Genomic DNA, 13,414 nt, shown 5'->3' on the forward strand with positions numbered 1-13,414 from the left:
TAATTCATTGATATCCATGACCACTCACACTCTCCTTTTTATAAGGCAGGCTTATATTAGCGCCGTCGCACCCGTCAAGCAATTCAAACAACTCTTACCGGCGTCATTAAAATTTTAAAAGCAGCTCAGCATGGAGGATGAGTAAATAAGAGACAATTACTGAGCTTGATAGAAATACAATGCGCTTCGCATTCAAAGGAAAAGTAAGCGCGAACCTTTGGGTGGAGGAGGACTTATAGCCATATATAACCACATATGTGGCTGAGGGATGATTTATTTAAAAGGGGCATTTTTCAAGCTCCGTTCCACGAACGCCTGAGATACAACGGACAGTCAGAAGTTCAGTCACGTACGGCAGCTGCTGGAGTGTTTTGTGCAGCTTGAGAGGGGTATTAACAGAAAAAGGCAAAATCACGAGCATCTCCCGTCGCCTTCAATGAGAGACGCTCACGAACACACAATCTGTTTGGTAATGGAGGGATGTTTAAGCAGGTTATTACCATTAAAATCCAAATAGAAATAAAGCAGCAGACCTGATTGTAAAGTTAATGCGGCGTGGACCCATTTTACAGCCACTTTCAATCTCTCATAGATAAACCAGTAGATCACTTTAATTAGACAATGTGTTAATTGAGTGCAGGTCCCGGGGTGTTATGTGTCAACATTAGTCTCCATCAGTGACAACCTCCTCCAGGCAACAACACCATCCACTCCGAAACCGAGAGTGAGACGCGACGATACTGAGAATGATTGTGTGTATGTGCGTGCGTGTGCGTGACTTTTTGTCTGCCTTGGTTTTGCATGCGAACAAGTATGTCTCTGGGTGCGATTTAGTGACCTAGTGAAGACGTATCAATGCATGGGAGGGACAGCAGTGTCTGCTGCAGGAGGGCAGAGAGAGGCGAAGAGAAAGAGAAAAAGCAAATAGAGGGCAGAGAGAGAGAGAGAGAGAGAGAGAGAAGCACAGTGTGCGGCTATCGCTTCACTGTGGTCTGACATTATTACATGCTCATCGCCTGGCCGCTCTGCCTGGTTTGTCCATGTTTGGGGGAAATGGCAAGGGACAACATTACAAGGTATCGCACTTGGCTCGAAAAGAATGTGGATAAGGTCAAGATGCACTGTGCTTGGGGGACTTTGAAGTCTCAAACTGATAGCTCGATTTTCCTTGAATCAATCCATAGGGGTTCAAACTGTGCGCGACAAGAGGAAGACGAAGATACGCCGCCCTGGTAGGTAGGTGTTCCCCGCATTCTCTGCTTACCACAGATGGGAAAAAGGCATTTAATAGAATAGAAATGTAACTAAATTAAATTTGACACTGTGGTGTACCGATGTAATTAACACACACACACTTCTCTCTACTCACTAGATAATGTCAGCACCCTTGCACTGGGCGTACAGGATCAGTGGCCAAGCGTATGATTATACTCAACTCTCTGAAGTCGTAGCGAGGTGGCTCCCATCAGCGCCTCAGCCGCCGTGGCAATCACACGGGGAACATAATGAGGCCATTAGGGTTTGGCGAACGCAGCCTTAAAGCCTCTTGTCCGACCGGCTGGGTTCCCTATACCGCGCACGTGCTCACAGCTTCAAAGCTTTTAGCAGCTTGATGTGATCCAAGATCCGCCGTTGTGCTGCAGCAGCAGGTGCAATGCGTCCTGATTGGATGGCTTCCTGAATGGCCTCCTTTAATGCGGTGGCGTATTCTGTGCCGAGCGCTAAGGAGAGTTTTAACATTATGTGACACTTTTAAGTACATCCGGTGACCTTTTAGCAGAAGTTATAAAATGCAATCTTGAATTGTGCTGACCGAGTTAACTTCAGGTAAAAAGGGAAAGAGCTGGATGTTCGTGTGTGCAGTCATGAGGGGTTAGATGGTTTTTGATCACTTGTATGCTGCGTTTTTCTGGTTATATTTCAAATTATGAGGTTAGCTGTGCTGCTACTGCTTCCCACACAAAACCTTTGTGTGAATGTGGCTTTTTTTTCATTCTGCAAGGCTATCTGCACTACACGTTAAGGTATCCTGAAATTAAATATGGCCTACCATACATTACATGACTCACCCTATACATGCAATTCTGAAGTACTAAAATGTACGCATAAAGTGACAGAAGAATCCTTTGAAAACCCACATTGCATGAAATGAAGAGGTCAAGAGCGAGCCTCGGCCCAACCCCCGACGATACAAATTCTCCATTCATGTTTTGTGGCTTCTTGCCACAACATCATACTTCCAGTGCAAATAAAAACAAGGGACGGAGACACTAATTACTGTAGAGGAGGGAGGAGAGATCGAGGGATAAGGGAGAAAAGGCCCTGCTGGAGGGGTTACATTATTTATGATATTTTCGTCGTCCCCCCCCCCCCCCCCCTCTTTCTCTCTTCCTCCAGAGCAGAGGGCCACCAGGGTAGTGGGAGAGAGAAGAAAAGAAACAACTTTATAATGTATCACCATCAGTAATTTAGGATGAGGGGTGAGAGATGGGTTGATGGAGACAGAGAGTGAGGCACAAGACCTGCCCCTCTACATCCTAAATCATATCTGCAGGAGTCCGTGGTTGGAAAATGCTACACAAGGCTCTGTCCTTGTTGGTTGGTCGCTGGGTTCTTTCTACTACTACTATGGATGGTGCATGTAATGTAATGATGACCGTGACATGCAAGCAAACAGCCAGTCAGGTTGATAAAGTATTTCTACAACATTATTTTTTGCAGGATGCTTTCAAAACAGGAGTAGTTTATCTACTCCTGCTTCAAAAGACATCCTGCACAAAAAAAAAATGTGAGTATTGCATTTGTCCAGTCTTCAGCTTTAAAAGGGACTGTTTGTAACTTCTTACGCGTATAAATCACCCGGGTCAGTGTCCAATGCGCGCTCGCATATGATATGTGCGCTCACGTGTGGCTACGCTGTTCAGACTCAGACTCGGACTCCAACGCAAACTATCTAGTTCTATCTAGTGAAGCCCGTCTGTTAAACAGTGTTGGCTGCAGTCGGAGGACGTGGGGGAGACCGTAGCTTTGGTCTCCAGGGCCGGAGTCTCTGCTGTACTCTGCTCCTCTGCCTGCCTGCTTCCTTGCCTTCAGTCACACACCGCGCGTGTTCTCGCTCAGCTCGGTCCACCTCACCTGCATGTGCGCACACTCCACACTGCAGAAGAGTTACTTTAGCTCTGAGAATATTTAGTAAATGTACAGTGGGCGTTTGTGCAGGAATAACTGCTGCAACTCCTCCAGACCAACAGAGGTTTCCCGTGTCTTGTGAAATGACGGGGCTCTGCAGAGAGAAACGTTATCGTCTCCGACCAAAACTCCGGTGTCGCCCCTGTTCCCTCTGGCCGCGGTCGGGAGGCTGAAGCAGGAAAAGCCAACACTAGGATCAGCATTGATTCATGGAGAGACCTTCGTCTGGTCAGCTAACATTACTGCCAAGCAGCTGAAATATAGAGTGATATTGTGATTTTAGCTGACGTGTGACGCCTCACTGTTTTGAGCGATGCTCGAGCCCGACGCTGACTTTCGTTGACTTAATGGCCACAGGTGTCGCTGTTAACAAGCATTTCTGATTCTTACAAACAGTCCCTTTAAAAGGTCCAGTGTGTAGGATCTGGTGATATTTTGTGGTCAGTAGGGATGCACCGATAACAATGCCGGGTCGGATATCGGGCATATAAATGTATATCTATGTATTTATTTGTTACATTTTGTTTTAAAAAAAGTTAAGAAAGCAATGTCCCTCTTTAGAGCTATTTGGAGCAGAGCTAGTGCGTAGAGTGTGTGTGTACGTGGGAAGTGAGCGTTGAAGCAAGAGAGAGAGAGCGGCGGCGACGACAGGAGCGAGTAACGTTATCGACTTGGGCCCAAGCAGGAAAAGTTTAGTTTTTCCGTTCTGGGCTACTAGAGAAACATAGCGGGCTGGCTCCGTGAAGAGGACGCGCTCCCTACGTAGATATAAACGTCTCATTCGAAGGTAACGAAAACGCAACAATTCTTATTATCAGGTGATGATACTCTAAACCCCGACTTGTTACACACTTGTCCTTTAGATGTCTTATACACATGCCTGGAACATGTGTGATTTTGCTGCGGTGACATTTTTACCTTCAGACGCCGCTATATTGAGAGTCTGTGTGTGTTCCTCCGGTTCTCAAGAGGGATTTGGGAAACACACACGGCTCTATTGATGGCTTGCCAGTTATTACTGACCTGTTCCTGCGTGACTTCTCATGACTATAAAGGACCACTAATACTCGCACCATCTTAATTTTCCTCCCCCCCCCGCCCCTCCCTCAACGGATGGAGGACTTCAAAGACAGTGCCATGTGCCACGGTACATGAAAAGAAAACATCAAGGAGTGACAGTGTGGCGTTGACCAGCTGCAAAGGCTGACACCCTGTCCTGAACTATCGACAAACTCTGCCCACATTTATGCTCACTCACAGTTTTCTTAAAGAAACAATAACTCATTGTGGATGCGGTCGAGAGGAAATCTCAAGGTTCCCTTAGTAGAGATGAATGTTTCAAGATGACACTAAAAGAGGCACTGCTAGTGCTATCCATTTTGTATTCAAGCTGTCAGTCACAGAGCCATTATGCTCATGACTGCAGAGTGTTGGGGGGGGGGGTACACAGCCACAAAAATACGTCAGTAAAGAACTTGTCACTTTGCTGTTGGGATGCTTCATTGGAATTATGCCCACGAGTGTAATAAATGACAGTTAGTCCCAACACTGCTACCTCTACATGCTCAGTTAATACCGAAGGTTAAGGCTTTGAACCCGTGTAAGCCTGAGGCAGAGACACACAAAGACACATACAGCGACAGACAGAGAGACAGAGAGACAGAGTGGCAGGGCAGCGGGGGCAGAGACAGCTAGTTGGACAGGTACAGAGAGACAGTGAGAGTGCATTAGCCTTGTGTACACGCCTCAGAGGACACACCATTCCCCCCCCAGGGGAACCCACAGCAGCGTCAAGTCCTCCCAGAGGTAGTCACAGTACAAGACACGGCCGACCAATCTGGCTGAAATAAGACTGAGAGAAAGTCTCTAGACCGGAGAGGTCGTGAATGTATGGGGCACTCGAGCAAACAAGGAACCAGCCAGCCAGACAGCTGAGGTTCATTTACATTTAGATTCTGGACATTTAGTAAAGAAGAATTAAACGGTTGAGCAGGTAAGAGTTAGTTTGGTATCTCGGCTAAAGGTGCGGTAGAATCAGTCACTCAATATTGGTCATTCTCTACTAAAAGGAAATGTGGTGGTATCAACAAGTTCTCCAGTCTAAACGAGAAAAACATTGTTTGTCATTGCCTTAAAGCGGCAGTAGGCAGTATATTGTTTGGCGTCACTGGGCAAAAATTACGTGATAACCTTTCAGAATATTGTAATTTTTTTTTGTGATATGTATACTTCATTTTTTCCCCTTTTTTTGAGGTTGTTTTGGTATATGCAATTTATAGTTCATAATTACAATAGTTTATAAACTATTTTTTAAATAGTTGAGCTTAGAAACAAACACAATAAATACACTAGAGAAAACAACATCAGTATTCAAAATTGAAATAAATACAAAAAAAGTATAGAATAAAATTAAAAGAAAATAATAACAATACAAAGAGAAAAAAACTAATAATAAATTAAATAAACAAATAAGTTAAAGGTCCCAAAAGTGAGATTTTCATGTCTTTTATATTATTAAGCAGGTTTAAGTGCTTTATAAAAACAGTTAAACTATCAAAACGCTCAATATATGGAGAAATACACACTGCCCTTATTTAGAAATTGTGCGTTTGAAACAAGCCGTTGGGATTTCTGTCCATTTGTGAGGTCACAAATATACAATATATAGACCATTACACAGTTTTAAACATAAACATTATAAATGTGTCGCAGTTTATTTCCTGTTGCAGTGTATGTGAATAACATCAGCTGACAGGAAGTAAACATTGACCCAAGCTGTTGCCTAGCAACGCAATTCCATTGAAATGCACTAAAACGGAACATTTCAGACAGAGGGTGAATACAGATATATTCAGAGAGACAGAATGAGGAGAATAACGTTTTTTTTTTTTTTTACATTACAGCATGTAAACATGTTCTAGTAGAAACACAAAATACAAGTAAGAACCTGAAAATGAGAATGATATGTGACCTTTAATAATGGGGGAGAGGGGAGGGGTGTCAGAGATATAGCAATATCATTTCCATGGGCACACACATGCGTCCGCCTTCACATGTAAGGTCACTTCCAGGCACATGTACGTATATGTGCATGCGTGCTAACCCATGTGTACCTATGTAGCTATATTTTCCCTTCTGTCAGAGTCCATCTCTTCTCAAAAACATCCTCCATATTCCTTATTTTGGGAGTTCTCTTTTCCATAACTTTTACTTCTTGAATCAAACTTCCATTTTATATAATCTGGGGGTTTAGTCATGTGCTCCAGTGCTGTGATTCTGAGTATTCTAAATAAGTAACGTTCCTCTTTACCGAGACCAATTGGGGGTTTCCCCGAGTATGATATGCTCTGCTTCTAAAAACAGATGTTTTTTGAAAATGTCTTCTATAAACTTAAAAAACTTCTGACCAAAACAAATTCAATAGACAGCATGTGTAGAAAATGTGTAAATGATTTGCGTTACTTTCAACACAGTTTCTCCAGCACTGGTCTTCTTTTATATTTGGAAGTTATTTCAGGTCAAGTGTCAAGAAATATCTCATATTTGTTTTCCAAGCGAATTCTCTCATGAACAATGAACTTTCATGTTTCCATTCTTCATTGGTTATTTGGGTTCCCAACTCTTCTTCCCATTTTCCCCCCATTCTTAGCATATTGTAATTCAAGTGTTCTGAGAGAAAACTAGACTTCTGCACCTCTTCACGGCTCTGTGGTAGTGTGTGGAGAGCAACGATTTGGCCAAAACAGCACACCACACACTAACAGATTCCATTCATGAACAACAAGAGTCCCGATTAAAAAAAACGAAATCTCGCAAAATCTCTCAGGATCAAACGTGACTTCAGTCAGCTTGGTTCTCTATTGGCTATCGTTCTTTCCCACATGACTGCGTCATCGGCTCTCCTCGGGGTTCCCCACACACAACAGGATATCCCATCGTAAATATTGAACATGTATGATATTTACTATTTGAAATCGGTGCAGCCAGGATAAACTTCCAAGCCGATTGGGGGATGTAAAAAATACTCTTTACATACCTCACACCACAGGATTATCTGGAAAGATCATCTTAAGAACCATCAAAAAAATCAGGGCTTTGCTGACTTTCTTCGGGAGGGGGGAGATCGGGCTCAGAATGGGCTTGACTCTTGTGCAGTGTGTGCCCGACATTACAAAACCGACCCATAGGAACCTTTTTCTGATGTTGCACCTCTTTGGTTTATTGTTTGGTTGAGGCAACTAGAACTACTTGGCTAAGGATAGCCTAGGGACTGCTTGTAGAAGACTTGCTTGGCCGAGGTTAACAAAAGATTGTGGTCATGGTGAAAAGAAACCAATGTTGACTGTTGATACGAAACATGGTACAAACAACAACCTCTGGTGCCATAGTCAGACTACTTTCAACAGTCATGGCTGAAAGTCAGATGCTTTGTACACCCAACCCAGCCCGACTTACTTCTTCAGGTAAACCTAACCATACGTTGTTAAAATTATTACATAATTATATATTTTTTATACATTTTGACCATCATTAAATAGCTAACAGTGTTGAGACAAGACAGGGAATGTATGCCATGCATTAAATGTTCCCCTCTGGAATAGAAGCAGGAGTATTTTTGTTCAATGGTATCTGTCTTAATCAGGGTGGGGGAAAAAATGTATCGCAATTTTAAAAAAAAATGTTTTTATGATTTTTAAATTGATTTTATAATGCCAGAATCTATATATTTGCTTAATTTGAGTCTTTAAGTGCCATGTCTTTATTATTTTATTTTTGAGTTGCTGGGGAAAAAAAACAATAATGCCTGAAAAATTACTGATATATTTGACTTCAGGACATCTCTGACTACATACATGTTGAAAATCAAACATTTTTACTGGATTAATTTAGAGATTTTCCAAAGTAAAAGTCCCTAGAAATGTATGATCTCACTTTTTCTCACGGACTAGTGTTAAAACAGTTAACAAAGTTTGCAATAAAATCGTAATATCGAATTGCTATACTTAAAAATCGCAATACATATCGAATCGGCACCCAAGCATCGTGATGGTATTGAATCGGGAGACAAGTGTATCATGACAGCCCTACAGTAGGTCTTAACCACGAGACCAACAGGAAGCCTCAGGTGGTTTGAAGGGTCTAACCAAACAACCAACTTGTCGGTCAACAGGCGGTTACATTAACAAGTCAAGGAGGCTGAACCAAGCCGGTCATCCATTCATCCAGCGAGTCATCCCGTTAGCCGGCCACTCACTCTTACTCTAACTTAACTACTGCTGCAGTTAAGTTCGAGGACTTCAAGCTCAATCTCCCTGTCCTACCGCTCCATTCATCACCCGAACGAGCACCAGCGGCCAACGGAGAAAGATTAAGTAGCAGATCTCCTCTCTTGAGGATGCTCTCGAGGGCCAGGCCTGATTCCTCGGATTTTTTGAAACAGTGGCCTCAGTCTTCAAGATAATTATTAAAGATTCAAAGCTGAGGGGGGGGGGGGAGGGGGGGGGCAGCGGCAACAAAATAACCTCCTCACCCCCTCTCTCCATCCAGAGCACACTCATGCAGTACACACATACACGAGATGTGCCCACACACACAAACATGTTCCCCTCTCACAGCGCCTCAGTCTTCACTGCGGGATAAAAAAACAAGTTCATGCACCGTGTCATAATCGGCTCAGACAAGACCGAATATGTGGGATTCTTCTTTCTTTTTTTTTCAGATGGAATAAAGCGAGAGGAACAGCCACAACAACAAATTAAGCTTGTGGAAACCACAAAGAAGGGCCCCATCGGCTACCCGCGAGCTCACACGCTTGTGTAAATGACTTTGATTCATTTTCTCTCATTATTCTCCTCATATGATGAGGGCCCTCTTGTGTAAGAGGGGGTTAGGGTTTCCATCCAGTCCATATGCACAACGGGCTGGAATGTGGTCAGTGTCATTTTAGACACGAGTAAGTGGTACTATTTACTGCTGCTGTAAGGATTTACAGACGTGATGGCAGCAGGTCACGCCTCTCTTTGACCTGAACAGAACGTGTTGTGACACACATAGGTGTTGTCCTTCTGCACCCAGAGAACAAGGGAAGATTCCAATTTTTTATCTTTAATAAACTGATAAATTAAGTGGTTAGAATAATAACTCAATTCTATGTTTAATGTCATGATCCTACTATACCATCACAACCATAATCCCTGAGTCCATGCCATTAGGGCGTCTTTGTTTCAAGGAGGCACACATCTCCTGTTTAGGATTAATGCTGAACACCCTCGTCTGTGGTAATGCATTCAGGGCTGACACCTTTTTTTATTTGCAATATAAACACTGTACATATGGCACATCACCTATTGTATTTAAAAATAAATAAATAAATAAACAGACAATAAAGCTGAATTTAGTGAATTCAGTTCGGTAAACCTCAAGATTCAGGGGGAAGCATAAACTGTCATACAGAAAGAGAAATGCATAATCTAAAGAATTTAAGGGTTTATTGGAGATTGAGCAATAATTTATGACTCCCTCCTTCCCCAATCAATTAGTTTGGATGAAAAACCCTGGCATCATTAGGGAGGAATGAATTATGCAATAGCATATCTCAAATTCGGTGCTATATATCAAATATTTTTTCCCCCCCAATAAGGCTATAAATCATGACAAATTAAACATCATCATTCTTTCAGACCATGCACACACACATCAGTGTGTGTGTATAAGGTTAATATGATAAAACAGCCAAAATAAAGGCCATATCAGAGAGGGGCTTCCGTGCGTAATTGCTTTGGAGAGTCAAAGGTCGCGACCGAATACAATTCACACAAGTCGCTGCACACAAAGTCTGGCATTTAGTGGAGCAGTGCGCGGTGCCGGTGCGCATCTGGAGCTTTCCAGTGCACCTGTTAACATTGAACCACAACTCAGAGGCACGACAGAGCAACACAGAGTCTCTCTGCTCTCTCTCTCTCTCTGTGCGTAACATATCCCACACTCCTCATGTGGAATGTGAAGTCCTGGAAAAGCAACAGAGGGAGGAAAAACAATAAAAGAAATGCTGGTTTTACTCACGCTGCTGTTGTGTCCTGACCAGTAGACCACCGCGTGGTTGTGCGCAGAGTCCCCCGTCAGAGAGAAGGTGGTGCTGGTGAGTTTGGGCTCATCCTGTCGGTTATTCCCTCTCCCTTCGTCCCGGTTCCATCTGAACGAGGACCTGCCCTGCTTGTGTCCGTCAAACAACGAGCCCCGGTCCTCCTCCACCGGGGCGCCCCCCGCATCCACTCCGGTCCTGCCGGTCCGCCCGAACTCCGGACCGCTTCTCTTCTCTCTCCGGAGCCCAGCATCCTCACTCTTCTTCTCGGGCTGCTCGCCTCCTGCCTTCTCGCTGCTGCCGCGGTGACTTTCTTCACTGGACCCTGACGCATCTTCCTTTGCGCTAACTCCATCCAAACTGACATGCTGAGGGACATCCTGGACAGAATAACCGTCTACTGTCTCACGGCGGTCCTCGTCCACTCCGGCGTTTTCCTCTGCGACCCCGAGTTCCCTAAACTCCACTCGGATGTGTTTTCGGGTGTCCTGGTCCTCCGTCGGGTCGGTGCGCATCCCCAGCTGTAATTCCTCCTCCAGGTGAAGTTGAACCGGCGACGTGCAACATGCGCAAGAGATCTCCGCCTCGGCGTGTTGGAGGGTCTGAGCGGCTATCAGCATCAGCCAGAGACCCAAAGAGAAGAAGTGCAAGCCTGGGCAGGAGCCAGCCCAAGTCTCCATCGCTGACAGAGATCTGGGGGGGTTAGGGTGGGTGAAGGACCGTTGGAGACCTGAAGTCCCTTCTCTCAGGTCGATGGAGAATACACTGACGCCTCCTCGGTCGTCCGTCTGCTTGTTTTTAGGGGGGAAAGAAAAAGTGCTCTTCAGCGAAACTGTTCACGTCCAAAGGATCTTTGGTCGGGAAAAAGCCACCACACAGGAGGGAGGAGGAGCTGTATCACAGCCAGCTGCCGAGTGAGCGCCCGGAAGAGACAGTTAGAGGGAGAGGGAGGGAGAGAGAGAGAGAGGGAGAGAGAGAGAGAATGAGAAAGAGCAAGAGAGAGAGAGAGAGAGGAGCTGTCCGTGGTGCTGAGTCTTCCCCTCTATTTTGAGGCAGTTTAGCTCTTAGCAACGCAAAATCTCTGTATGGCACATATCATATCATATTATATCATATCATATGATCTAAAACAAATAATCAAACATATATATTTCAATGACATTTTTCTTAGGCTATTTTCATCGTGTGCTTTTTATTTTTCCTCTGCAGTATTCATTACATTTTCATTAAAGTTCACAGTATTAACTGTAGCAACATTCAACGCAACTATAATGACTCAATGAATAAATAAAACACAATATATATATATATTGGTCACGTTAAATAATGTTATATAAGTCATATAATTGCTTATTATTATTACCTCCGCCACGGCCGAAGGCCTAGGAAGGAGGTTGTGTTTTCACGGGCGTTGGTTTGTTTTTTGGTTTGTTTGTCTGTTAGCAGGATTACTCCAAAAGTCCGAGATGGATTTGAATGAATTTGTTTGGAGGGGTGGGGTGTGGCACAATGAACAATCCATTCGATTTTGGTGGCGATACGTATCATGACCTGGCTTCAGGAATTTATTTTTAATAACTCCGCTCAGCCTGTGCATTAACACCACAGGCTTTAAAAGGTCCAATATTGTAAAAAAAAAAAGTGAGATTTTCATATCTTTTATATTATAAAGCAGGTTTAAGTGCTTTATAATTACTGTGAAAGTATCAAAACGCTCAATATATGGAGAAATACACACAGCCTGTATTCAGAAATTGTGGGTTTGAAACAAGTCCTCAGGATTTCTGTACATTTGTGATGTCACAAATCTACAATATTTAGACAATTTCACAGTTTTAAACGTTAACATTCTAAATGTGTCCCAGTATATTTCCTGTTACAGTGTATGTGAATGGCATAAGCTGACAGGAAGTAAGCATGGACCCAAGTTGTTTCCTAACAACGCAATTCCGTTGAAATGCGCTAAAACGGAGCGTTTCTGATAGAAGGTGTATACAGGTATATTCAGACAGACACTATTAGAAAAATAGGTGTTGTTTGAACATTAAAGCATATGAACATGTTCTAGTAGAAACCCAAAATGCAAGTATGAACCTGAAGATGAGCATGGTATGTCCCCTTTAAGACATGCACAGTGTAACTGATGGCGCGTCACCCTGCCTCTTTCATTCTGCCTGCAGAGAGAGAGACAGAGAGAGAGCGGGGGGTGGAGGCACCTGTAGATTCGGCGTTTTTTTAAATTAAACTGGGTGAAATTACAGTCGAGTTCGACCAAAGCACACTTGGTGATTGTTGGAAAGAGTAATGACGAAGGTGAGTTCTATTTTGTTTCTGTCGAGTTTGAATGAAGTGTTTTACGATGCTCCGCTACGTACAGCTGATATCAACATAAAAAAAATACAGGTGGATGATGGCGCAAGCTGCACGGAGGGGGGGGGCAGCAATCGTACTCGGGCAGCTTGGCGGCGGTCTGCGCTCTCCGAGTGCCTTTCTAGTCATTATAGTTTGTTTCATTTCTGTAGAATTGATCAGCTCTTCTCTGTGGTGACGCAACAGTTTTTTGGGGCAACGGAACCACCAGAAAACTTAGTATTTCCTAAACACTTCAGTTTGTTTTCTTAGGCTATTTGTTTTTCTCTTTGTATTTACATAAAATATTGTAAATGTAATAATCCATAATTTGGTGATAATAAACTTTATTTAAAACTATGCTTACTTTCAAAAAACAGGCTACATGCCAGACTGCAGTGCCACCTGGGGTTAACATAGGCTACTTTAACAGAGTGCTTGGTATGGCTCGATAAGGTTGAGTTAAGAACAACATTTTCAACAAATTTTCACTGTTAGTGTCAGTGGGGATGCTTAGACTTTCAGCACAAACACGAATATTTTTGTTGCTAAATTATATTAAAAACAAGCGTAAAGTCACCTGTTTCATGTACCCTCAGGCCGGGGTTCTCAAAGTGTTTAGGCCAAGGAGAACATTTTCCAAGGATCCACTCATAATCGTAACACCGATTAAAGCTGCAGTAGGCAGAATGTTTTTGGCATCATCAAATGAGAGAGTGTGCTCCGGCTGGTGGGTGGTGCTTTGTATTTGATCTCAACATGGCGGCCCGGTCACAAACTTTCTCATTTCACAGC

At 43.5% G+C, this 13,414-nt stretch overlaps 1 protein-coding gene across 1 annotated transcript in view; it reads right to left on the minus strand.

The window, feature by feature from the left end:
* The window catches only part of sorcs3 (sortilin related VPS10 domain containing receptor 3), a 296,330-nt gene extending 284,858 nt beyond the window's left edge, over positions 1-11,472 (minus strand). The window contains exon 1 of the mRNA XM_037764124.1: positions 10,252-11,472. Coding sequence (XP_037620052.1) covers positions 10,252-10,950 — 699 coding nt within the window. The 5' untranslated portion in view covers positions 10,951-11,472. The remainder of the gene's footprint in view (positions 1-10,251) is intronic.
* Positions 11,473-13,414: the final 1,942 nt, after the last annotated feature.

Source organism: Sebastes umbrosus, chromosome 3 (genome assembly GCF_015220745.1).
Source record: "Sebastes umbrosus isolate fSebUmb1 chromosome 3, fSebUmb1.pri, whole genome shotgun sequence".
NCBI classification, from domain to species: Eukaryota; Metazoa; Chordata; class Actinopteri; order Perciformes; family Sebastidae; genus Sebastes; species Sebastes umbrosus.